The sequence below is a fragment of the Colius striatus genome, chromosome 1, assembly GCF_028858725.1.
Source record: "Colius striatus isolate bColStr4 chromosome 1, bColStr4.1.hap1, whole genome shotgun sequence".
Taxonomy (NCBI): Eukaryota; Metazoa; Chordata; class Aves; order Coliiformes; family Coliidae; genus Colius; species Colius striatus.
In genome coordinates, this window is record NC_084759.1 from 162749294 (window position 1) to 162777263 (window position 27970).

Genomic DNA, 27970 nt, shown 5'->3' on the forward strand with positions numbered 1-27970 from the left:
TCCTGCTCCTAAACGCCTCCTTCAAGTTTGCAGCTGGGCAGGACTCCAAAGGTGCAGCAGCAGCAGCAGCAACAAGCTGGAGTTCAAAGTTAGCAGTAAATTGCACAACTTCCAGCTCATCGCTACGCTCAGTGACTATTAACAAGCTGGAAGGCGCGCAGGGAAAAATAGGGGAGAAGGGAACACCCTCGAATTGTTTGGGGATCGCTGATGTTATGCTTCTGCCGCTGGGATCATGGCTCCCTTTGGAAGGAATTTGTTAAAAACCCGGCATAAAAACAGGTAAAGTGCGCGGGGACGTGGAGGAAAAGGGAGGACAATGTGGGATGGATTTCTTTTATACTTTTTTGGTTTGTTTTGGTTTGTTGTTTTTTTTTTCTCGGGGAAGGATGTGTTGTCCCGGACCTATGCAGGTCCCAGAAGCTGTAACTTGGAGGCTCACCTGCAAATGAAGGAGTGGGTTGGTGTGTGTGGAGGGACGGGGCTCTTCTTTCTACATTCCCCCCCCCCACCCCCCGAATCTGTCTCTCCTCTCTTTTGACTCCGGGGCAATATTTTCAGTGAGGAGAAGATACCTCTTTCCGACTTTGAACCTCCTCTATCTAAACCAAGGCGAATGCCGGAAATTCTCCGTATTGATAAGGTGAGACTCGGCTGGAGGGACGGCTGGCAGCCCCGGCGTGCGGGTCCTGCCCGCGCCGGCAACTGCCCACAGCCGGGGGGCACCTGGAGCTCCACACCCGAGCAGGAAAAAGACTCCCCGTGTTTCTGATGGGAGGGCTGCGCCGGTCCATGCCGGGCTGGGCTCCGGACCCCTCCGCTTTCCTCACCTTTCCCTGCGAGGGACACCTACAGACTGCAAGCTCCTAGGAAAAGCCCCGTCACTTAACTTGTCCGCTAGCTGTGAGCCTGAGAGGTAGGAGAACGTCGATCTTTCAGCATGGGCAGGGGGGTAATGCTATTTGTTGTTGTTGTTGTTGTTATTCTTAGCCTTTAGTCTGAGCTGAAGTTGGCTGTTTGAGTCCGGTTTTTTTTGCCTAGAAAAATATTCAGGGTGACAGCTGTGGTCCCTAAGTTGGCTCCTGCGAAGTTGCTTTTTGGGACTTTGCCCCTCACGTTGTGCGTGCTTCCACATGCCGCGCACACCAGTCCTAAAAAGAAGAATAAGAGTTATGCAATCATTGTAAGTGCTAGGATGGTGCTAGGATTTTTATGAGTATATTTGCTTGGACCCTACGGAATTTACAATGGCCAAATCCTTCTGACTAAGAGTGAACAGAAGCAGATCACCGAAATTTTGGCTCAGCGAGGAACTTTAAAATTGCTTGTAAGCTCATCTGCACTTTGACTAGTGCTCCCCATTGAAATTTAATTAATATTTAAGGATACGCAAGAGAAAATCTTTTCCAGAGGGGATATATTTGGACCCTAAAAAGTCTTGTGAAAATGTCCTGATTTTCTTCCAGGTTTGGCTTTTGGTTTTCCCATTCAATATGCTGACAGTTATTCTGAAGGGATTGCAAGAAAACATTAACTTAGCGTACTATGTGGAATGTAAATCAGAAACACTGTTACAGTCAAGGTTTGAAAAAGAGGATACTATTTAATAATTATTAATTTTATAGGTTACCCATTAAACGATGGCTTTTGCTAATGTGTCTGGAAACAGGAAAACTTTGGTGTACTGCACCTGTGGCGGTTTTATGTGTAGAAGATCTGGAAAGGTGGACATGAACTTTTTAATGATTTTTTGTTTGTTTGTTACATAGAGTTGTACATTTGTGACTATATTTTTCTTGCTACTCCCATCAGTTATCTGAATAACTGTGTTAAATAAAAAAGCACAGTTCCACTCTTCATAAATCTCACTGTGTTTGCTGATGTGACATTTTATTCCTCAGGAAAACAAAGTCATAATCCAAAGCTTTTAATAGGCAATAAAAATTAAAATACCAAAGGAACCCTTACTATGGACATCTAGCACTTTCTTCTTGTTTCATCTTCCCCTCTCCTTCCCCCTCGGATGAAATTTATGCCTTTAATGTTAGAGAGATGTTGTGGCAAGAAGAAGGGGCTGAAAATCTTGTGATGACAGAAATGAGGGATCAAAAGAGAGGGATCAAAAAGCCACATACATATATGTATATATTTAATCTGCTGCTTTGTTTATTAGCTGTAGTGCTTGCCGGTCTTTTTGAGAAACTCAGGTGCTTTTTCTTTCTCACTGAAAAAGCTACATGAAAATACAACTTCTCAGAGTTGTAAGATAAGCAAATGGAGAATGAAATCTATTTTTACAGGAGGACATAAAGCTAAGTCAGGGAACAAAGGTAATTGGATGAAGAGCCAGAAGGAAAATGAAGGTGTTACAGTCATTTGCTCAGATAACAAGTTGACACCTCTGTAATTAGTGTTTGTCTTGCAGTTTTCCCCATGGGTCCAAGATGAGGGCCCAATTTCACAGTAAACTCTTAACATCCAGGTAGTACAATGTCAGTCTCTACCCCTAAGACCTCAGAGGTTACTGTGACTGTATGTATTACTATCAAGTATCTGAGCAAGAGGTAGAGGAGTTGTTGGCTGTGATGCATCAAGCCTTTAGAGAAATAAATTGAGATTAAAACTCAGGAAAACAAAAAACATGCTGAACTGCTTCTAGGATTTGAAATATATTCAGTTAGTATTTACTGTCTTGAGCTGCTGAAATCTTGCTCATGTAGAAAGACAGCACAAGGCCTAGGTAACCATTAGACCACTATAAGCCCTGATTTGCTTTCAGAGGAGCAGTCGCTAGGAATGTGACCCCATCATATTTTTTTTTTTCTTAACCAGAAAAAGGGTGAGTGATATCTTGATACCTCTTTCAAGAGCTGTGAGGAGGTTTTATATATTCTTTGACCTCTAGTAGCAACCAGAAATAATCATAGTCCCCAGAGCGTGTATGTGCTTGTCAGTGTGTCCCTGGAGAACAATACATCCACAAGGTAGCAAGGCCATGCCCCACCCACCTACAAATCCAAATGTGCTCAATGGGGACAGGCTGCACCCTTTAAGGCAATAAAGGAAAAAAGAACAGTTTGCTGCAGGACTAAGCCTTTTTAATATGAATAAGATCAAGGGGATTTATTTTTATGCAAATCTCTTAAAGATGCTATTCCTTGAAAGTGTGAGGAATGCTCAGTTCACATCACACTTTGTAGTGATGTGAGGAAATGCTCAAAGATAGAGTGGGAGAAGGGGCACAGAGTTCTTTGCAGATAAGGCCTAGTATTGATATAGTTTACTGAACTGCACAGAGACAGAACAGTTCCCTATCAAAATATTACCAACAAATACAAAGCATTTATACTTGCAGTGTTTGTGTACCAGAATTTCACATTGTATACATTGTTTATATTGTAGAAGAGGAATCTGTTTTTCTATAAGATTAAGACTTCTCTGCTCTTGGATGCTAGATTTTGTCACTACTGCAAATGGGTTGTTGGGTTCATTCAAATACTTCAAATGTTACCCAGCATCTCAAGAATATCTAGATCTGTCATTGTCTTGTCTGCCCAGTGAACTCACATCAAGAAAGCTGACTCCATTGTTATTTCTTTTTCACTGAGGCCACTTCCCTGGGTTTTTTACATAAACCTTAGACAAATTTGTGAAAGCTCAACTACTCCATTGCTCTGTGCAAGTTGTAGCCAGGGAAGTAAGAAACTGAAAGGGAAAGGGTACAGATAATCCATCTTTTTCACATAGTTGTCCTTGGTGCTGTACAGCTGTCCTGTTAGGTACAAATATCTTGAGAAATATTTTTATTTTATTTTTAGTTTACCACAACTATTTATATGCTCTGTTGACATACAACACCTCTGAGCCCGGAGTACTATTGAATGATGAAACAGTTGTGTTATAAATCTGTTATTATTTAAATGTATTTTTTTCTTTTGGTTTTCTTTCCTGTTTTGTTGGGTTTTTTTTTCCACCTTTCACTGTTGACATCTCAGTGTCACAGCAGTTTAGCATAGTGTTTCTGTATAGGAGATGAAGATTCACTTTGCCTACTCTTTATATCTGCCTCCTTTTAATCAGTTTATCTCTGGTTCAGAGTTAGAAAGAAAAAAAAACATAGATATGAATTCATTTGTATGGATATAAAGGGAGTTCTTCCTGTCCTGACAGTCAGAGGCCCCTCCCCAGTAAGAGAAACATTCAATTATTCTCTCAAGTTCTATATGACAGTGCAGGCTAATGAATTAGATTAGAGACTTCATCTATCTGATACTGGCCTAGCATCACTGTGTTCCCTCCCTTCTTCCCTCCCTCCAGTAGTTTGTCATCGTGTGTTGTTAGCACCATGATTTGTGTATTACTCTGAACATCTCTAGTGCTCTATGATTGAATACACTGCTGTACACTTCAAGGATTGGTGAAGCAAAACTGAAAATGCTCAGCATTTATGTTTGGACTGGAAAAGCTCTTGGAGATCAGCTGCTTATCTGAGTGAACTGTGTATGACCCACACTGTAAGTCTCATGGGATCATGTGAAATGCCTAATATTTTTCTTGGATGAGCATGGGAAAAACCTAGATGAAGCTATAAAGGTGCTTTTTGGTTCAAGACTATCAGGCATTTGGTATGTATGTTAGAGGGGGGTAGATAAAAGCTTATTTAGTGCTGCTGTGTTAAATTTTTAGGTGGTCTGTGTCTGATAATGGTGGAACACAGTCTTCTCCATATTTCTACTTTCCTTCAGTGTGAGATGTATTAGTTAACTATCAAAGAAGTTGTTTCTTTTTGAACCAGAGTTCATATATTATAATGTATTTTCTGGTCTGACTTGTCAGCTTTGTCTCAGGTTAAAATGTTTGCATATATTTACTAATAGTTTTTGTACATATTTGTTCACTTCACTTTCAGGAAGAGCTTTTCGTCTAGCAAAACACTAACCTTATTTCTAAAGAGTTAATTATCTACTTTTCGAGGAGGGCAGACAGCAATTTCATTCCAAAGGAGTAAATAAAATGAGTAATAGATGTGTGTAATACTACACCATCTAAGAAAAAAGCCTTAGTTACGTTAAGTTGAGGCTAATCTGAAACACTAAAATAGAGTTAGACTGAAAGGATACATTTTAGACAAAGAAACACATGTTTAGTAATACAGAGGAAAATTGTTGGTCAGTGCTGATTTTTTTATTTTACTAATGAAAAATTAGCATTTTACATGCAGAAAAAAAAGACTCAGACACATTGCTAAATGTGTACAAATTTCAGTAGAGAGATGTAAATGTTTAAAGATGAGGATGTTTTAAAAATTCTAACAATGTTAATAAAAGTTAGTAGTAGTTTCAGACCTCTTGATTGACCTACAAAGCTCTTGATTGACCTACAGTCAGAAAATATTTTTTTGTTTCGTTTTGTTTGTTTTATATGATGAATAGTATCAATTTAAAATCATTGTCTTAAACATTATTATTTGCAAACATTTACATAATACGTGCTGTACAAGCCTTAATTAGTTTATCCATCTTCTATATTTAGTATGTAAATAATTCCTTATTAATGGTGATAGAAAGGATGATGCAAGATAAAGTTTTTATTTAAGACCACACACTAAGTGAAGCATAGAACTGAATGTTGGACATGTTGGTATAGGTTGTGCATAGGTAAATGAGCTATTATTGTCACTTATGCCATTTCTCTTACATGTTAGGATACCCTCAAGATGGTGACTATCTTCCTCTTCAGTGTTACCTGCTAGCAGTTCCAGAAGTATCACACAGGACAAAACAGATAAGAGTCAGATGATTTCAGGATTAACAGAAAGAGTGACCAACAAAATGGAATTAGAAAGGAAGATAGATTACTAAATTTGCTTGTGTAACAAAGACCAGAACCATCCTCTACCAGTACTAAATAAATACAGGTACTAAATAAATACAGATCAGTGTAATTTTCAGGTGGATAAGATACTGTATTATGGACAACTATCATACAGGATTCTCTGAAATTTCTGTCAGATCAATTTGCATCAAGTCTTATTTTTTTAATCAACTATTCCATGCCTATGCCTCCCATTAGGCAAAAAAATACTCAGAACTGAATTCAAAATCTGGTGATGGCATTTTACCTTACAGAGTTGTAAATTCCCCATGAACCTGCAAAAATCTCGCAACAAAAATTTTCACAAGTCATTTCTCATACGTACATGAATATAAAAGTCAAGGGCGAATTAGTGATTTTGGAAGTTGCATTTTTGGGGGTGTCTTGTCCAAAACAAAACTTTTTTGAGCACTTTTCTGGAACTTGCCTCAAATAGGTACCAAAGTGACCCACTAGTTGCCTTTTCCTATCTCTACCTGTGCAGAAATGCACTTTAATTGCACATTTTGTAATAGTGATAATGATACCAACTTGTTTGTGGCATCAGATAGCTGATAAATATGTTTTGCTTAGCTATAATTTGAGTGGTAATATTTGCATGTCTCAGGAAAATAAGTCGGGCAAGACTAGGCAGTGTAAAATCTGTAGTAGTGCAAATGTGAAAGCCAGTTATTTGTAGAAGTATGAATAAAATCTGGGAGTTCCTTGTTTCTAATTCTTTCACAGACCACTAGAGCTGACTGCCATGCAGAAAAAATGAGAATACACGGTGTATTAGTTAGGTTTGATGTCATGTGATTCACTGAGGAATTTTTAGTGGTCTAAAATTTTTCATAATGTTAAAAAACAGCTTTTGAGGAGAGTTGTAACATGACAGAAAGAGAAATAAAGTTTAAAATGCTATGTATATTTTAACAGATTTTGAGGTGGTTTTGTAAGGTGAGCATAAAGAAAGTAAGTTTTGAAACAAAAAATCAGAAGGGAAAGTTTTAATTGGTAATGATATTAAAGTTATCATCTATTTATGTTGTTAATGCTGTGAAACTTAATTCCTAGTATCATGTGGAGAGGAACAAAACACACTAAACTCGAAAGACATTTTTCCAGTACAAGTTTGGAGCTTCTCTCAAATATACTCTATTTAAAGGTGTGTTTCTCTTTCACCAGCTTTTTCCTATTTCACTCTCACTCCTGTCTGCCTGAGTACATTTGCCTCTGTCAATTTGAATCATTTCATTTATAGTTTAGATGATTGCTAGACCTACATTTTTTGAGTATTAGAAGGAGCCAGGCTACCAACTTATTTCTTATGTTGTAATCTTGGAAATGATATAAACCTCTGTTTTGCTGGTTGGGGTTGTTTTCTTACTTGTTTTTGGTGGTTTTTTTTCTACATGCATCAGTCAGATGCAGAGCAATGATAGGAGAAAAATATATTTATATAGTATTTGCTGTGAATGAAATGCATAAATTTGTCTCTTTAAGGGATCAAAGCTGTCAATCTGATTGATTTTCCGTCTTAATTTCCAATTAATTTTCTTTCTTTATTTTCCAATACTATTTGTTCTCAGTCATTAGTGTAAAAAAGTCTAAATTACGAATTTCTCATAACAATGGAAAATACAATCAGCCATCTTGAAACACACAATATATTTATTTTGTCCTTCCTTTGTTAATACAAAACTGAAAAAGCTTAAAATAAATATGCAAAAATGTAACATTTTCATGTTCAGGGGCAAAATCAAGTTTATAAACACGTAGTATTCTATTAGTCCAAGTTTTGTTTTGGTCAGGTATAAACATGTTTACTTTACTTTAATTTGTAAGGATGCATGACCTCATTGGAATAATATACTTGAGTGAAGACTACTAATTTTTAAGAGAGTCTGCCCTTGGGTCTTGAGTCTGCAATTTTCTCTGTGTTAATAGATTCCTTCATCAATGTGGAAACACCTTACCGTGCTTTCTCCAAAGTCCATCAGATTCTAAAGGATTATTTCTAGGCAGGATAGTTTCCACTGCAAAAGGTCTCTTAAACTACTTTTTTTGTTTCAGAGCAATAGTTGGAGCATTGTTTTGATGTCATAAATTATGCCACATTTATCATAGGAAGTTACCGGCTCAGTAATCATAGAGTGGCTTAGTGATATTTACAAATGCAACATAATATGTGGATTTTCAGCTGCTCTTGTTTCTGTTGGCTTCATAATTGGTAAAGTGATATTATCAACTGTTGTTTCACTTGGACATTACCTATTGACAGACTTCCTCTGTACTGATTGCTAAGGCACTAAGTATACTCGTTTCATGTGGTTGTTGCCTGTATCTCTAGGGACATTTTTGTTGTAAGTGTCCAGTTTTACAGAAAAGCTTTGTGCAAATCCAATTTTCTAACAAAAATTTAGGAATGATCTTGACTTTCACAGACTTCTGGTACTTTAACATCTAGATAGATAACTAATTATGCTTGTTTACCCATGAAGGCCACTACAGGTGTCAGGCAAAGCTCTGAGTTATTTTTAGAACTGCAGTTGTGGATGGTCACAGTATTTACTGATTCACTGACATTCGTACTGTTCATAACATTCAGGTACACGGTAGAACACAAAAGTCAAGCTTCATCTTACTCAACTTGAGCCATTGAAAATTTAGGTATTTAGTAATCTAGGTACTCTTTGTAGTTAATGGCTACATCTAAACACTTCCAGAGGGCAATTCATTCAGCCTTAGACAGGCTTTCAGTATGGGATTAGTCACTCTTTTGGAGGTGCCTATCTTATGCCACTGATTACAGAGGAAGGTCAGAAAATTATCTTTAACTACACATCTACATTTTAAATAGCTTAAAGTAGATGACATGAGCTCCACCCAATCACTTTCAAAGTGAAGGTTTTCTTGGAGCATGCTCAGACTTTGTAGAGTACCTAATTAACGATCTTTTGTACCATTCATTTGAGAAATTAAAAAGGGGATAGTGAGAGGAGAGGTGAATTACAAGTGGATAATGTATGATTAAGGGAGAACTATCCTAATAGCATGGATGTCTTCCCTGTCCTTGACACAAAATTTCTACATCATGTTGAGCAAGTCACATAAAACACAGTTCACAAAAGTATTCACTCACAGCATGCTCCTCATTTGCTACTTCAGTGTCCTGTAATCTGTTTTGCACAAAGACTGAGCAAAGGACGTTTATGGATGTCTTGCTTTAAAGATCTCTATAGGTATCAATTCAGTTAGACTGAGTGGGAACTTATATGAGGGAATAGCTCTTGGTTAGTTCCTTTTGAGCTTTGGTTTATAAAAGGCACTTCTTTCTGTACAAGAGTATGTAGAGCTAAATTCAGTAATGTGCTAGCTTGTGAAGCTGTTGAATACCTGGTGATAAAAGCCATATACTGAAAGAAAAAAAAATTAAAATGTGTCTTCTGTAAAGAGTAGTACTGTACATAGGAGAGAAGATATAAAATGGACATATAGTAAATGTAAGTAACAAGGACTAGATTTATTGAGGAGATTTTGATACCTAAATGTCATTGCAGTCACTTAATACAAGCTTTAAGAATTTCAGATGTTCACAAAATTAGCTTTAAATCCTGAAGTGGTAACATTTTGACTGGCAGCACTCCCCAGCCACCTATACTCCCATCATGTCTTATGCTGGTCTTGAAGACCTTGTAGTAATGTGCCTCCCTCACACCTTAGCAAAATTAGAAAAAATCCAATCTTTCAGCTTTTTCAGCCCCTGTGTTTCATTTAACAGCCCTGATGAGAGCATGTGCAATAACACACAAAATGCAGCCAGGTGCTTGGGTGGCCACAGCACCTCTGTGAGATGCCCACACCAGCATCTTCAACGTGGGTTTGCCAGCAAAGTCATGTCAAGTTGTTCTAAATTGATTTTCTCTAATATTTCCTGTTAAAGCTGTTCCATTTTGTGGTGGCTTGTGTGAGTTACAGTAACCCAGAGAAAGATAGGGATTCATGTTGAACACTTTATTGGGAGAAGGAAATTAAGCTTTTGGTTGCCATTCTAATTAATATTGGTTTTTTAATACAGTGAACATTTGAATGTAGACTAACAGTATCTAAGTCCTTCCCTTTTGTTCATGTTTCAGACTATTTAGGTCAGTTCCTGCTGAACTTTCTGGTGTCAGTAAATCCCATTGTTAAGTTGAACTCTTTCATAGCACTTTTTGTGGAAGTTTAGGTGTCCAAGAAAGGATTATGAATTTCAGCAATGAGGGAGACACCTAAAAGTTGTAACACTCCAATCTGCAATGCCTCAGTACCTTGTGTGGGTTTGGCAGAACTGAGCATTGTCTCTCAAGTGAGGCAGGGTGCCAATGTAATGGAGAGACTGTACCTTGCTATGAATACTCTGAATCAAGTTAATTTTCATTGAACTAAGTGGCATGGAAAACTTAAACAACAATACTTGAAATTTCTGAGTACTTGACTTCAACTTAAGCATATTTCTCTCTGCTAAAGCATTTGTGCATGGTAGGCATATATTCAGTATATAAATGCATGTTTGACAGTTTGAGTTGTGTGTGACCATGTAATGCATATTTATAGCACGTAAGATATAATGTGACATATCTTATTATAGATCTAACCCGTATCATCTACATCAACGTACAAGATAAACAACCCCTAAACAATCATATCTATAAACAATATCCTCAAAATTATCCACTTCTGTAGATTGGATACATATGCATCTACATATTACAAAACTGGGTACATACAAGTGTTCTTTAAAAGTCAGAAATGACAAACAGAATGTGAACATGTCACAGAAGACTGCTAAATATGTATATTTTTCCAAACATCATGGAGTTGTTTGCATGGCAGAAGGAAGAATGCCTTCATTCAGCTGTCACTGTGGTATCCATTGAGGTTATGAAGTGCCTTGTTAGAAGTAAACTGCCTTTTTATCCTCCCTGAGCCATGAAGTCATCCGAATTGCTCATATGTTGAAAGGATCCCCACCTGCAAAGAGACATTTGGCTATGCGAAATAAAGAAACATTGGATTAATTTAAATGTTGACTCAGTCTGACTTGCTGTGAACTAAATACAACAAGTAGTCTGCAGTGTGACAGCCCTCTTGGGATAATCACTGTCCTGCCATTGATGGCACCTCTCAAAACTAACTCCATTATTTCTTGAGCTTGTCTTGGTCTTTAGCCACAGACACCTGACTTTGGCTTCAACTGTGCCCACTTGCAGGTTTTTGACCCACACTTGCTCTCACTGTTCATTACAGATCTTTTGTCAGGAGTTACCATCTTTTCATCTGCATCAAATTTTTTCATTATTTCTTCATAAACTGCTCAACTGCATTCCAAATAGTTATTTTAGATGGTTTAACATGGCCTTTATAGTCTAATTCATCGTGACTTGTGTTTTAAAGTTCAGACAAGCAGCTCATTTCCAGTGGGAGGGTTATGATGGACAACTGACAGGGCTATGAGCCTCTTCAAGTCATCTCAGCTAGAAACACATTGTCTGTACTCATCTCCATTCTAGGACATTTTTTTTTGTTTAAGTCATCATCATTCAAATAGCTGAGGATTCACATGGCTCCTTATATAAATCATGGAATGTCTTTCCTCTGCAGTCAGCTTCCTCCATCTTCTCACAGCTAAAAATTGTGTGTGCACATGCTACTGGACACCATTCTCTATATCTCTCTCTTGCCTACACTTTCTACTTTGTGTTCATCCAGTGATTTTTCCCATTACTCTCGGTCTTTGTGGTCCAGCATTAACCTTGCTTCCAGACAGCAATTCCTCCCTTCTTGCCTTCCCTGTTTCTATTGTTCAGCTGTCTAGAACTAGTGTTACAAGCTCCTATGCACTCTTTAGAATATCCATTGCTAGGTCAGAGCACACTTGGTAAGGTTAACAATTTATTTCATTTGTTCAGTAGTTTCTTCAGAGAGAATGTAGTGATATTTCAGAGACCCTCGCAGCCTGTGTCTAACTGCATATTGAATCATTCATTGATGAACAATTTTAGAAAATTACTTGAAAGCATAAACTGCACAGAACTCTCAGATTGCAAATGGACAGTAAAATGCTTCAGGTTGCTTTTAAAAAAATTATGTCCACTCTTCTTGTTTGCTTAATTATGTATCTAGTACTCAATTTAGCTCTTCAGAGTGAAGACTTATATAAGAGTTCACTTCATCATCTCATCCTTTTTTTCCTTTCAGCTCTTCAAATACTATAAGTAATAGAACACATTCGTCACTGAATTATCTTTCAGAAAGTTCAAGGGAGAAATTTAATTGTAAATGAAGTCTTGATAGCATCCTTTTTGAAGTGACATTTTCAATATAATCCAGTGAAAGCAAATGAAAAAGGGAAGATCATACGGTATAGTTTCAAAGTGGGGTGATTCAGTCTCTGCAAAATTTATTGCAGTAAATACAAAAAGAATTAAAGCACATCCTCCCTTTCTCACTCATGGCAAACTGTAAAGAGATACTCAAACTAGGTTTGATGATATATAAAAAAAAGCTGTTTTGAAAAATCATTAAGTGTCAAAATGTTAAGAAAGGGTGGTGTTTAATGAGATGACTGAACAGACGTAAAACAGGGCAGTCCTAAGTCCCTTTTCTAGGCTCCTGGCTACTCTCTGCCATCTTTTTTGCACTGGTACTATTCTCAGCTGACACCATAAAACCCAGCTCATGGACCACTGCTCTAAAAAAAAAACAATCAAAGTTTCCACCTCTTTTTTATTTTTTTCATTTTTCTTTTCTGGATTAACTTGCCAGTTTGTCAAGCTGGAAACTAAAGTGTCAGAGCTAGCACAAGCAAGGAGATGGGGATGTTGAGTAGATATCATATTGCCTAAATTACTTCATGGTATTTTAAGCCATACAGTTGCTAAACTGTAAGACTAGATTTAGCAATAAAAATGGTATTTAGGATAATCAATTTTTCCTTAAGGTAGTTATCTTGTAAATAATTTTGTATATTTTGGAAGTGGGCCTAGGGAGTCTTGGAGTGTTCAAAAAACAGAACAATGTTGGTACTTTTGATTCCTGCAATGTTATTTTTCAAAATTATGAAGGACAATGTCCAAACTCTGAAATTCACCATAGGCTGCTGCTAGAGCAGCTACAGAAGTAGTTAAAATAGGCAGCCATCAGAAAAAGACTATAAAGAAAAGAAGAAATGCTTTGATGAGACAGACTTTAGCTTGAGGATTGGTGAGAAGGAAAACCAAGCCCATCTGGTCTATCTTTCTGTTCAGTGCGAATGAGGTTAGCATCTGCCTCATATGGTACCTTCAGGTGTAGAGAAGAGGTACACTGAACAGTTTGAGCCATGCACAGTGGGTTCATAAAAAAGTAACCATCCAAGTCTCCTTTAGCCCAGTGAGTATGGGAAAGATGGTGTGAAATCTTACTGTTTTCTTTTCTATGTCTTATTCTTTTATTCAGCTTACCTTATTATCACTGGTCTCCATATGGTGTGCTTTGTTCATATTTTGGCAGTCCAGACCTGACCTCAAAATGCTTTGTGTTTATTTCTTCACTGGGCAAGATGTCAACAAACCCAGGGGAGGGAAGTAGTATAGGTTTGCCTTTCATCAAAAGCTGAACAGAAATTCATGAAACAACAACAACAAAAGTCATGCTTTCAAGCCTTGGAATTCCCCTCACTTCTTTTATGTCAAGAGCTCGTAAACAACCAGGATGCTTCCAAACAGCAGTTATAAAAAAATCTAATGGGAGAATTTAGATAAGCCAGGGTTCTGTTAGCTGTGATAGCAACTCTAATTTTGTTGTTTAGAAGCCTATATTATAAATGAACTATAAATGATTCTGCTCCTTTTTATAATTGAAAGTGATGGATTTTTAGACACATTCTGTACATTATCAATAGGTGTCTCATAAAACATGTATAGCGTAACCAGTGCTTAATTATTTGTAGACAAATAGACATAGGAACAATGTAGAGACTTGTGTTTTTGCAAAGTAGTAAAATTCTTTTGGTAGGTTAAAAAGTAGTAGTGGCATCTTTCTTTGTCAACTGTTGGGAACTACCTACCGCCTAAAATAAAGATGTAGGATTTGATCTACAGATATTCCTAAACTTTGCATGTTGCTTACTAATACTAAGGAATTTTAAAATGGCCACCTTCCCATTTCCCCTGCCATGGTCTAAAGAATTACTACCCTGAATATGTCAGTGTTTATTTTGGCTATAGAGTTTTTCCTGGATCTTTCAGTCTTCTATCACAGCTGCTTCCTCTGTAGCAGTTACAATATGCACATCAAAGCATGTTTGCCCAGTAAAAGAAATTGTTAATGTTATTGCTCATCTTGGAAAATATTTTGGTGAACAGCTAGCTCTCCTCAAATCTCCCCTGTGTCAGGCCACCACAAACACAGACCTGATGTGATCAACATATTACCTGTCAGGGCATTTTGTGTACACAGCATGCTTGCTGGTGTTACTCACTGCAATTCCAAACGTTTTTTTGTTTTTTTTTTTTTTTTTTTTTTTTTTACTAATATCCACTTATCAACTTTATGACTTTGAATATACAATGGAGAAATGATGATTTATCTTACAGGAATGTGGATTTAAAGTGTAGATGTAATATATAGAGAATGTGTACCCTTAGGGGGAGAGGAATAATTTTAAAGATAAGACAGGAGAAGAAGTCGGGGCAGATGCAGTCTTCATCTGAACGGAGACTGCAGCCTTTGCACTTGCCTGCAGGTTACCTGATTGAGAATGTAAACATAGTGTAGGACAAAGCTAATAAGCGAAGACTTAGTAGCCTTTTGGATACCTTTGCTGAAAATCTGCACTCGGGCTTTGCACATGAGATTTTGAAAAACAATATTGGCCACTGAAGCACTGACTCAGAGTTATGTCATTATTAAATTAGGGGCAGAGGGGTTTTCAGGGTAATCCATGATAACTCTTAGTCTGCACACCTTATTGAGCAAGATGTATAATTCCTCTTACAATGTCTTGTCTTTCTTTCTGTTAATGCAACATTATGAGTTAAGGGTGATTCGTTGTCTTGTTTTCTACGTAATACAAACTCCACTATCCATGTATTTATCAGATGATAGACTAATTACTGTCAGTCCGTATTGTTTCTATTTGTCTACTTTTATTTCTTTTATATCTGTTTTAAGAATCATCAGGTGGATTTTTTCCCTTTTTATTTTTCTTAAATATTCATCCCTATTCAGGCACCTGTGTCCAAGTAGTACAGTATTAGAATGAAGCACACAATGGCCCATGGAATTTTTACTGAAGTCTGACATTCCAAGTCAACAAGAACTGTGGTGTGAAATACTTACTTTCAATTTACATGCCTTTCACTTTATTTATTCGGTGGCAAAATAGTACCATTCCAATTCAAAATTATTTAACTGAAACTTGTCATAGAGCACTAATACAGTGTAAAATGCTTGGATGAACACAAATTTCAACCACAGATCATTGTTGAATTATATGCAGTTTTGTACAGTAGTTAATTGAGGTGGCAGCATTCCTCTGCAGAAGGAATTAAGGAACTAGTTACAGTTTTAAGTGCACAAATGATAATTGATACAGAGCATAATTTTCAACAGTTGTTGCTAATTAAAATGTTTCATAAAGTCTCCCTGACAGTATGAGAATCTTGCTGAGTTAAAAATTTATGCATTTAAAGGGGAATTACAAAATGAATATAAACATGTAGTAGGAGAAATGCATTGCACATAGCTAGCTAAAATAGCCTTGTTTAAATTGTTTTCTGGTTTCAAATATCTGGAATATTTCAGTTTGAAGCTTTATCATAGAGCAACATTAAATTGATACAGAAACAGATGGTAGAGAAAAATTTAAGTTGTTTCTTTTGAAATAATTATTTTGTTTTCACAAGTTCTGTGGTGTTCTTTCCAAGCCTTCATGCAGTATTTGGACTACTCTAATTATCTTTGTTGAGTGGTTTTATTCTTATCATAGTTACAATAGCAATCCTGCCTTGCTAGGATGCTAGACATTGCCCCGACTTTTGTGTGGTGCAGAAGGGAAGAAGGACTAAGTTCCTGACATGTCATAAATGCAATTTCTGGCTCCTACATATTATGGACATGAACTGTGCATCCATTAATACTGTTTTTTAGGGACAGATGAAGGGGAATGGAGATGCACTTAGTTAATAAGCTGTCTTGAATCTTACGTTTTGGAGTAATTCAAGCTTCATTGGGTGGTGAGAAAGCAGAAACATCCTCATTGCTGCCATTGCGTTCTTTATAGCTTTAATGGTTAGATGCACTGTCAGAAATTAGTTTTGATCAAATTAAGTTAGAGTTTCTTCCAAATAAGGGCTGCAACATATGGCACCAGTAGTTTTCCTTTGTTGCAAATTTCACAGATAAAAATCCCACAAACATGTTTTGATCTTTCAGAATAATCATCCACTGTCTCATAAATATGTTTTTGAATATATATAAAAACATGTTAAGATTTTGAAAAATAAATAATAAAAACAATATTATTATTAATATTATTATTTCTAAATGGAAAGTGATGACTGATAAACTAATTAACCCTTGCATACCTTGATATGTAAATATCACTGCTGTCAGAATCTCTCTAATGACATATAGCATATGTCCTATGCTACAAATGCAGGTTGTTTGTATCAAGAAGGTATCCCTGTAATATTGACCTCTCCCTAGTTCCAGAAGGTAAGTATAATTAAAAGTCATCAAATTTCTTTGATAAATTGCTGTGTCTCTGATCCGAGACACAGGCATTACAATGCTATTAGTGAGTGCTTAACCAAGGCATGTATTCTCTGGGTCTTTGCACATGGAAGCAGCATTTATTGGGTACAGAACAAAGAGCACAAATACACACTTGCCAAAATGCGAGTGAGCAGATTTACATGTCCCAGCATCATGCGAAAAGACCTCTGAAAACACTAGACTACTAAATGCTTCTGTGGCAAATGTCTCTTGTTTTCCCAGGATGTTTTATGCCATTGTGTCACACCGTTTTCAAAAGAGAGCAGGTGGCTCAGCAGCTGAGCATGCTTGACTGGGAGACTGTTCCCCACTATGCAGTGTAGCAGGTAAGAGACGAGGCTTAGAATGTCTTGGTGAGGAGCTGGGAGTGTGTACAGCTTGAGAAAGGAGGGCCTGCTGAGAGGCCCAGGGAGCTCAACCCTGTCTGAAAGTTTCATGTTTCTTAGCGGACTTGAGGAAAGCACTGAGAAGACAGACACCAAAGCTCCAGGAAAGACTTCACTGCAAGGATGCAGTAAGCAGCAGGAGGGTTGTTTCTTAAAGCATTCTTCTCCTGTTCTATCACTTAGTCATTGTTGGTTTCTCCATTGAAGAAGTGAATTGTTCTGGGTGGTATCTGACATAAGGTAAGAGTTTGTTTCTTAGAAGTTTAGAAGCACTTTGGTCTGATTGTGAGGTCATGACAACAACATATCTGCTTTAGAGCTCTGGTCATCTGAGGACCACCTCACAGCAGCCAGTCAATCGTAAAATATAATTATCATGTAATTTGGTACAGATTAGACTGTATGCTCAAAGGTGCTATTGAGAGTATGCTGTCAATAGGAGACTATTTGCAAATTATTGTTTGGTTGAGTTTTTTGCATTGCAAATGACAGTTGGGTGACTATCTGGGTCTTCTCTATGCTCAAATGTATGTTGTAAGCACAACAACAAAAAGAAGGTAGATGAAGAGAGAAAAGTTCTCAAAAGTGCAAAATTTGATTCCTTTCTACACTAAAATGGACTAAAATAGTTATAGTATCTGCTAGCATAGTACTAGAACCAATCCTACTGACATAAACAATTACAGATTGTGTACCACTGTAGATGCAACACTGAAAGAAAAAAAAAGGGATATTGTTACATTAAGAAGTACAAGAATATTCAAACCCACAAACATTTGTACTGATAGATACAACTTTATGACAACTGATTAACACTAATTAATACACAATAAGTAAAAACTCTTCTGTCTTTGAAAATTAAGATTATAAACATGATTTCCACAACAAATTGTTGGAAAAAATTACTGTTTCATGCTTTTCAGCATGAATTCTTTCATGGCAAATATATAAATTGTTAAAAAATTAATACACTTTCAAGTAAAAGGTTAGAAGGCTATGCTGTCATTCAGTGAGACCTGGACAGGCTGGAATATTAGGCAGGAAGAAATCCAATGAAATTCAACAAGGGCAAGTGGAGTCTTGTATCTGGGAAAGGATAACTCCACGTACCAGTACAGGTTTGGGAATGAACTCTTAGAGTGGTGTAGGGGAAAGGGGCCTGGGGGTCTTGGTGGACAGCAGGTTGACCATGAGCCAGCAATGTGCCCTTGTGGCCAAGAAGGCCAGTGGCATCCTGGAGTGTATTAGAAGGGCTGTGGGCAGTAGGTTGAGAGAGGTTCTCTTCCTCCTCTACTCTGGCCTTGTGAGACCACATCTGGAATATTGTGTCGAGTTCTGGGCCTCTCAATTCAAGAAGGACAGATAGCTGCTGGAGAGACTTGAGCACAGACTCACCAAGGTGATGAAGGGAGTGGAGCATCTCCCTTATGTTGAAAGGTTGAGGGAGCTGAGACTCTTTAGGTTGGAGGAGACTGAGGGGTGACCTCATTGTTTACAAATACATAAAGGGTGGGTGTCAGGAGGATGGAGCCAGGCTCTTCTCAATGACGTCCAATGATAGGACAAGGGGCAATGGGTACAAGCTGGAACATAAGAGATTCCAAAGAAATACAAGGAAGAATTTCTTCACTGTAAGGGTGACAGAGCACTGTAACGGGCTGCCCAGATGTGTTGTTGAGTCTCCTTCTCTGGAGATATTCAAAACCCACCTGGATGAGTTCCTGTGTGACCCACTCTAGGTGACCCTGCTCTGGCAGGGATGTTGAACTAGATGGTCTTTCAAGGTCCCTTCCAAACCTTGACATTCTGTGATTCTGTGAGATTGCTTTGTGTGCCATTTATTTTTGCCAGCAAATTTTTTATTCTGTAGAAGTTATTTCAATGACAGAGAGGAGACAAATAGTAAAAATCTTGTTCATAAATATAATCTCAAGTTTTTAATTCCTTTCGTAACCCAAAACCTTTCAATTTATTGGTCATGTTGACTTAAAATTGGTTCAGTTGCTGAATTGAAATTAGTAAATCTTCCTATGTGACCTGATCTAGGTTGACCTGCTTCTGCAGGGGCGTCGAACTAGATGATCTCTAAAGGTTCCTTCCAACCCTATCATTCTATAATTCTATAAAACTAGCAAGGGGTTTGCAGACCTGCCCTGCAAAGAATTATCTGCTTGATATGTATGTTTTTGTTCCCGACATCCCTTAAAGTTAGTGAACAGCTAAGCTGCTGCTTCCAGCATTTAAGCTGCCTTATATTTTGACTTTGTGCAACATAAGTACATGTTTTTGTTTTGTCTATGCATTGCTGGAATGCATTACCTTTCTTCCCCTAGGCCTGAATAATAAATTAATGAAGTGTATATCTGACATGCAACAATCAGCTTGTGCTGACACAATCAAGACTTTGTGTGAGGTCTGTAACATGATTAGAATGGTTTTTTGGGTTATCGTGAAGAGAAACAAAGAGTAGAAGGCATGAAACTAGCAATCAAAACAAACAAACCAACAAGATTGGAAATGTACTTTTCGGTGTTCTTAAGCTTAAATTCCCATGTGTTCCTGAGCAACAAGTAACTTCAGAAAAAAAGGTAGACTTGCATGTTGTTGTCATCAATGCTTTAAAATTGTAAGTTGTTAAGTAGAACATTTCAGATATCCATTCAAAGAGAGAAATCAAGCCAGAAAGCTTGAGAGCTTGTTTTTGGCAATAACAATAAACTTCTGAAATAAAGAAGTTGCCTAGCTAACTCTGAAGAAACTGTTTTTCAAGAAAATCAAACAGTTAAACTGCAAAGCACTTTAGCTAATACAGACTTATGAATTGATTTGCTATTTAAAAATTATAGTTCTTTTGCTTTCTTTACAAAACTGTAGGATATTAAGGCCAAAGAACCAGTAAACATGAAAAGCTTTTCTAAAAGTAGATCTTGCTACTGAACATTGTCACGGTTAGTATTGCGTCTTATAGAACAAAAAATCACTGTCAGTGATGAACATTTATTCAAGATGAGGAGTTACAAATTGTGTTTCATTTTCCTTAATACTGAAATGTCTTAATGGATTTCCTTATGCACGTTAGTAGTAAATTGAACAGCAACTGAAATAGTCAGCATCTAAAATAAGCCAGGAGGTCATAATGTGTAGGTCTCACTTTTAGTTATCTTTATTGATTATCTAGACAGTAATGCTGTCTGAACAGTTCTTGTCATATTTCTTGCAAACAATAAACCAGAATTGGATTGCATTATTCTAATCTCCATTTAGCTACCTGAAAACGAGCTGTTTAGTTGAAGATGGCCACACAAGTCTCTTGCAGTTAATGAAAGAAAGAGATAGCTTCATTTGAGGATTCAGCCGAGTAGTCACAGACAGTTTAGGCTGTGGTAGCTTCCTCTTTGGAGATCCACTCTCCTCTCTTGACAAAGAGGAACTTTGATGGTGAATTTATATTGAAATATTAACTTTCAGATGCCTAAATGAAATCAATTCCACTTTGTATACGCAGAATCTACTACCTGCTTTCTAAGAGGAAAGCACAGCTTAAAAGAAGGTTTTTCTTAGTGTTAGCATCTTCTCATATCCTGAAAGCATGTCTTTAATTATTGCTATGATGTGATGGACAAACTGAAGCTTAATTTTTGTTTGGCACTACCTGAAATAACTGTGATTGAAGAATTATACAATAAATCTTACTTAATATGTCCATAGTAGGCCAAATCAGTTTACGATATTTGGTGGAAGATAACACTGTTTTTTTGTTTTTTAGAACATATTGAAATTTGTGACATTGTAAGATTATAAATGACTGGCTATTTCTTTTTTATTGAAAGTAGAGATCAAAAACTTAGGGAGGATACTGAAAGAAAAGGAAGACAATATGTGTTGAGACAAATGTGGAAGAATATAATAAGAATTTGCACTTTAAAGTTCTCTTTTGATCCAAGAATTACAGTGAAGTTCAGAGTTTCTTTTTTTTCTCTATCTTTTGTAAAAGGTGACAATATAATTATAAGGTTTATGTTACATATGCTATACATACATATATATTTATAACTATATATTTTCATGTATAAGCTACTTGAGTTCTTTGGGTACCTGCATGTGCATACATTATCCATTCATACAGTGCTACTACTAGTTAGGACTTCATTATGTTAAACATATCATGGACAAAGTAAAGGAGAATCCTTCCCCAAAAAGCTCAATTTGAAGTCTGGGTAGACAGGTGCATTATAACTGAAAAAATAACAGGAGATGATAAACAGATAAAAAACAAAACCAGCAGTTTTAAAATGTTATTTTATATCCACATTATTGGCAGAGATCCTGTAGAGATTGCTTTACAATAAACAATGTATTTCCATTAGAAGTTTGCTTAACTCCTGCTGAAGTCTGTGGAAACTCCATGTGAAAAAAAATGAGTACAACAAAAGTATTTATCACCACACTAATACTATGGGGAAACTAGGGGGTTTCAAATTTATCTGAACATTCACTAATATTGCAGAGAGAAACTCTTCATAGGAAATCTTTAAAGCGGACAGGAGGAAAAGACAGTAAGCTTCTGTTACATGTAAGAATGAGGAAAAAAATAGCAAGAGTTTCCATGTGCAAACAAATTGAGTAAGACTCTCAGAAGAATGCTAAAAGGCAGAGCTAACGTCAGTCCCTGAAATGCTTTTATTGATTGCAAAAAAACAACAGACACTCTGAATTTACTGCCTTAAAGCCCCAATCTGATATTTTCTATATTTTTAATACGCTTTTTTTTTTTTTTAACAGTACATGTATAAATGGAAATTCAATGACTGGTAATATACTTTTATTTCTAGATCAATTATTTATGTATCAGTAGTGAACATGGTTTGAAATACTGTATTTTTTATATCAATTTTGCATATTTTTGTGCTTACATGTAATGGATGTAACTGTACTCTATGTCTTTTTCCCTTTTATATCTGTAGTTTAAAATAAATACTGAGTTGTTTTACTGTTACAGCTGACATATTGCAATTGTAAATTTATGTAAGTTTCATTTAACTTCTAACCTGTCAACAGATAGAAATATTTCTATAGCAGTCTGTATTCTGTAAACCTAAAAACGATGACAGATACTGACTTTTTAATATGTAACCTACTTAACAGTAATGTCATTTAATCTGATACTGCCTTTCATTCCCCCCACCATCATTTGAACTTAAATATTTCTGTTTACTTGTGCCATTTTACCATTTTCTATGTCTGTGACATACACTTTTCTATTTTGAGAAGTAGTCTATGAAAACATGATTTGTCTTCTGAACACCAGTTTTAAAAAATAATTACTGTAAAATATTGGTCTGTAAGAGGTAGCTATTGAAGTGGGAAAATGATGTCATTACTCAAACTAATGTACCAAAACACAGATTTTTGAAAAGGAATGTTACCCAGGACCTCGAGCAATGTAGTTGGACAGAGCTCTCTTGTGCGATGAGACTAATAAACTCTTGTGAGTTTTATTAGTATTCATTTTAAGTCTCCTGTCTTTGACAGATTATTGCCTCCTGGTCAGAGTGGCACCTAGAGCTGAGTCAATCATTGTTCAATTTATTGGATTGCAATGTGTCTGTCATGTTGTGTAATAATTAAGAAAAAGAAGCTGGATTGCTGTAGTAATCATAGGGTATAACTCTAATTAAGCCAAGTAAAACTCCATTCCTGCTGAATCTCAGAAGACTATAAAAGTGCAGGAATAAGTGGTCCTAGATAGAAACAAATGTCATATTGAGCCCTTTGAATATTGTCCAATTGCCATTTTCATTTTCGAGCTTTCTCTGTCAGAATGGGCTAAATCTCTTGAATTCAAATGAACTGGAAGTAATTCTGGAAAATCCAAAGAAATGCATTTTTCTTCAAGGAATGTATTGTTTTATCATTTTAGACAAGAGGCCAAATCACCAGATCTGGGCAAGGAGCAGATTATGCATGTGGAGGCTAGAGGACAGGACTGCCAATGTAGGCTCATGACAATCCAGGGTGACTCAAATAGGTACAACTTTAAAGAGTTACCTACCAAGAGAACTTCTGCATTTGGTCAGCTGAATTGTTCTCTAGCTTGCACATACTGGATTGATCAGACAGCTATAGTAGTCATAACCCAAAGTTAGATATCTCAGTATACAAGGAGGTACCACCTGCTAACATCAGGTTAATAGCACATTCATTAGAACTCATAAATAAAATTTTTAAAAAATAAAACTTTTTACATTTCCTGGCATTTCTGTATCACTACAAAGATTATGAAGTACTGACCTATGTATATGTTCTCTTGCAGTTAATATTCTCTCACAGCTCACTGGAATTCAACCTTCAGGAAAAGCAACAAATTTCTTGAGACTTGTTAGTGAAAATTCACAGGGGAAAACAATGGTGTTTGTGGTTGTGTGGGTGTGGGTGTGGCAAAAGAGCCATAAATTTATTCTCTCATCAGGTTCCTTTAACTTAGTGTTTAATCATCTTCTCGACCTGTCTATGCTCAGGGCATATTTGGAGGCATGATTTTTCCCTTCAGAAGCCTCAGTGATATGAAGAGCTTATAAATATTTTTGTTTGATGACAACAGATATGCATATCTGAAGGTTATATTATCCTAGGACAGTCTTGAAATTTAAGACAGCTTGTCAAACTTTATCATTTAGTGTTAATCCACACTTGTACATGTGTACAAAACCTAAATTTGATAAAAGTTATTTTGTGTGAGATTCTCATTCAGCTGGACTAGTACTAAATACTAAAGCAGTAGCTGAAATGGGTGTGTCTTTCTGTTACTTAATCCAAAGACATTTTTTCATGTAACTTAAAGAGGTATATTGTCTTGTACAATAATATGTTAATTTTTTTATGTGTTACTCATATCGAATTATAGTTATTATTCATACTGTCTGGGCCATTGATATGTAAATTATATTTTTATCTCTTCATGTTTTCCAGATCTCCCAACAAGGACATGGCTTCAAATGAAAGAGAGATTGTGGTTTGGGTTTGCCAGGAAGAGAAGATTGTATGTGGCCTGACAAAGCGCACAACTTGTGCAGAAGTTATTCAAGCACTGCTTGAGGAGCATCAGGCAACATTTGGAGAGAAAAAAGTCCTTTTTGGAAAACCTAGTGATTACTGCATTGTAGAAAAGTGGAGAGGCTCAGAGCGAGTACTGCCTCCCTTGACAAAGATTCTGAGACTCTGGAAAGCCTGGGGGGAAGAGCAGTCCAATTTGCATTTTGTATTGGTAAAGTCAGATGCTTTCCTCTCATTTCCACTGTGGAAGACGGCTGAGGCTAAGGTAGTACAAAATGTAGAAAAACAGTGGGAGCTCAGTCCAGCAAATTACATGAAGATGTTGCCAATAGACAAGCAAAAGAAAATTGTGAGGAAGACTTTCCGGAAACTGGCCAAACTTAAACAGGACAGTGTTCAGCAAGAGAGAGATAATATGGAGACGCTGATTCATCTGATCATTTCTCAAGATCATACCATTCATCAACAAGTCCTTAGAATGAAGGAGCTAGATATGGAAATTGAAAAATGTGAAGCAAAATTCCATCTAGATCGGGTAGCCAATGATGGAGAAAATTATGTGCAGGACTCCTATTTAATGATCAATCCAAGTGAGCCTGAGCAGCAGGGGAGTAAGTTAGATGATCAAAAAGAGATGCATGACTATTTGAGCAAAAGTGAGGGAGTCTTACAGGTTGAAGAGAGACTGAAACATCACAAACAATTAATAGAGAAACTGTGTGCTGAAATTGAAAAAGAAGTACATGGTATATGCACAGAAAAAAATGGAGATGATGTTCACACAGAAGGAGCTGCTAATGCTGAACTGGAAAACTCAGATTTGGAAAGTGTGAAATGTGAACTGGAAAAAAGTATGAAAGATGGTCTGAGAATCAACTCATACCTGAGCTGCATTCAGAAAGAACTTACATACCGGGACTCACTGCTTCAAAAAAAAGAAAAAGAATATGAACTTCTTACAGAAGAATTTAATTTACTACATGTTAAAGATAACATGGAAACTAGGCTTCCATCAAATGAAGAACCATCCAAGGGCAGTGGCATCTCCAGTAACAGCATTGCCGTTCCTGACTTTGTTCATAGAGTGACTAATCTGGACATAAATGATACAGACTCTGACACTGGAATCAGCTCTACACACAGTCAAGATTCTGAAATAACTTCAGGGGACATGGTACTGTTGTCAACGTAGTTGAAAACAGTCACACATTTATTAAGAGTCATAGTTCGGAGGATATTTATAAGATTTGGTAAAGCTTTGGTCTTTAGTAAAGATTTTGTCTTGAGAGTTCAGCCATTCGAGATGTTAAAACTGTGGCACTTCTTTAGCAAAGTAAACAGTCTATTTGTGTGCTTAGTGCTTGAATGCATGCGTAGCCTCATGGGTTAACTGTTGAAATGCAAGATTGTTGGCTTTGCTCAATCAGGACAGACAATTTAAAACCTGTAATATTAATACTCCATGAAACAGGAGCATTCTGACTGACTTGGACCAAAAGTCTGGAGATTTGATATCTCCTAATCTTTTGATTCATTTCTGTGTCTCTGACTTTTTAGGAATGTGGATTAGAGATTAGATCAAACTAGACAGAGAGCTTGATTTTCTGCTCTGTTACATTAGCTTTATTCAGCTGGAGTTTCCCTGCCGTGAAGCTGCTGTAAAGGAATATATAATCAAGTATGTAACCTGTTAAAAAAAGTTTTTATGATATTGTAGGACCAAAAAAAAAAGCAGTTGCATTTATATTGTGTATTTAAATTTAGTTTTGAGTTATCCCACTTTAAAAACTACCTTACACACATAGGTTTTTAATTTCCATTCTCTTTCAGGAGTGTTTAACTGCTTCTAAGATCCTTAAAACCCCTACTTACCTGATGTTACCCTGTAGTTGCCCTAGTGATGCTTACTTAAGTCCAGGTAGTTCCTGCAGGCGGGCATGTCAGAACTGCTTACGTTCTGCTTGTGTGAGAAGCTCAAATCCCAAGCTCACGCCCAACCCCAGAGGCACTTTAAGCAAGGCTTTCTTCTGCCTATCTCGCCAGTTGGATGTAGTGTCTTAGGCCTTCTCAGTTGATGACTACCAAATAAAGCATAACAGAAGGGACAGGCAGGAGCCACAAATTTCAGGCTCTGGCTAGACATTGTTTCCCAATAGCCAGGTGGTTACATTTTCACATAGCAGTAAGTTGTCAAATGCCATCTCGTGCTGTTTCAAAGCACAGATATGAACCTGTAAATCCTACTTTCTTGATGAAAATTTTGGGGTACAGATAGAGCTGATCCATTTTATGTAGCTAATTAAATATCAGACCCCTTGAAAAAAAAAAAAAGGAATATAAAACAGAATTTTACAACTATGTGGTTAAGTGGAAGAATTTTGCTTAGGATGTAGCAGTCGATCTCAAATCTTTCTCCAGCTGTGTGACTGGGATGTTCTTAGTTACTAGACAGATTTCTAACTCTGCTAGAGAGTGCTAACAGAGAGTACATGTGTAATGTCTGGACTGCCATGTTTATATTTTGCAGCTTGATCTGTTTAAACATTTTTTATTAAATTAATTGAATGGAGAAATAGTTACAGTGTTTCCAAACAAAGTTTGACTCTAGCAAAATTTGGACAGATCCTGGAATTCAAAGCCTACAAAGTATATGAACAAATATTACCTAAAAGGACAAATGTAAAAAACATACAAATACACTGCTTTTCCACTCTTTATTTTTCTTTTAAATATCTGTCAAGCATCTGTTTTCTAAAATGACCAAAGTGCTAGGACTGCTGATTAGCATATATTAGATGAAGAGGGGAAAAAAAAAATGAAAATAGAAATTAGCCCTTTTCTAAAAAGACAATTTTTGTGGATTTTTTTTTAATAAGTTTTTTTCATCCTGGTCATTATAAATAGTTTATGTTCCAGGAAAATGTGCTAGTTGCCTTAATATATGTGTTGTGTTTTTGTCATGAAATGTTATTTTAATACTTCAATAATAATATGTCATAGTTAGACTCATCAGCTCCTGATGGAAACACAAGTATGTATCAAATATCTTTGTTATAATTTATTAACACAATTCACCATCTTTTGAAATCTGTGGTATCACTCTGACAATAAGCACAGAGCTCTGAATGTTGAGAGTAAGCTAATGTATTCTATGAGTTCTTGTGAATTTAGCAGTTATTTCTAATGAGTCACTCTTTTATATAATACTTAGAGGATAAAGGATTCAAACAGCCTAATACTCACTGCTGTGCGTGCTAGTACAAGACTCATGAGGGAACTAATTTCCATTCATACTGTATTGGATTTATTTCACTCATAGGAACTTGTACTAGTTCTCAGAACTGATCTTTAGCCATAGTACATGGTTGATTGTACATTCCCTGAAATGTGTAGATCTTAAGAGTACTACTGTGTTTTAAGAAAAAAAATAGGAAAAATAGGTTGGGAGAGAATATTTCTTAAAAAATAAAATAATGTTAAAAATATATTGTTTTGAAGCTTCTACTTTGATATCTCAAACAAACTTGCTTCTTTCTGAATTTAAATGAATAAACAAGATGTGTGGTCTTTGCTGTTTACCTGTCTCTACACTTTTCATATACTTGTTCAACCTAAAGTATACTTTGTGAATCTTCATGCTCCTTACTTAACCATTCTTCCTTTGTTTTGATTATCTATGATTGTTTTGGTTTTTTTTTTAATTCCTGTAAGGAAATGCACAGCCAAACACTTTGGCTCATTTCCTTTCATTTTCTTAAGTTAGTTCTCTTTCCATCTTCACATTTTTGTTTTATTTTCGAAAATTTCCCATGGACTGACAAAGAGGATGATCAAAAACGTCCTGCATAAGAGGAGAGAAAAATTTGACCCAGGGA

General features: G+C 36.5%; 1 protein-coding gene across 5 annotated transcripts; it reads left to right on the top strand.

Moving 5' to 3' along the window:
• RASSF9 (Ras association domain family member 9) lies at nt 1–27580 on the top strand. 5 transcript variants are annotated; one of them, XM_062015999.1, is made up of 3 exons: nt 1–282; nt 562–643; nt 24012–27580. In XM_062015999.1, exon 3 carries the CDS (start codon nt 24028–24030, stop codon nt 25285–25287), a length of 1260 nt encoding a protein of 419 aa, XP_061871983.1. In that variant the 5' UTR covers nt 1–282; nt 562–643; nt 24012–24027; the 3' UTR covers nt 25288–27580. The 5 variants fall into 5 exon arrangements, with proteins under 5 accessions (XP_061871983.1, XP_061871982.1, XP_061871981.1 ...); XM_062015998.1 differs by lacking the exon at nt 562–643 and adding an exon at nt 16879–16982; XM_062015997.1 differs by lacking the exon at nt 562–643.
• The last annotated feature ends 390 nt before the right edge of the window (nt 27581–27970 follow it).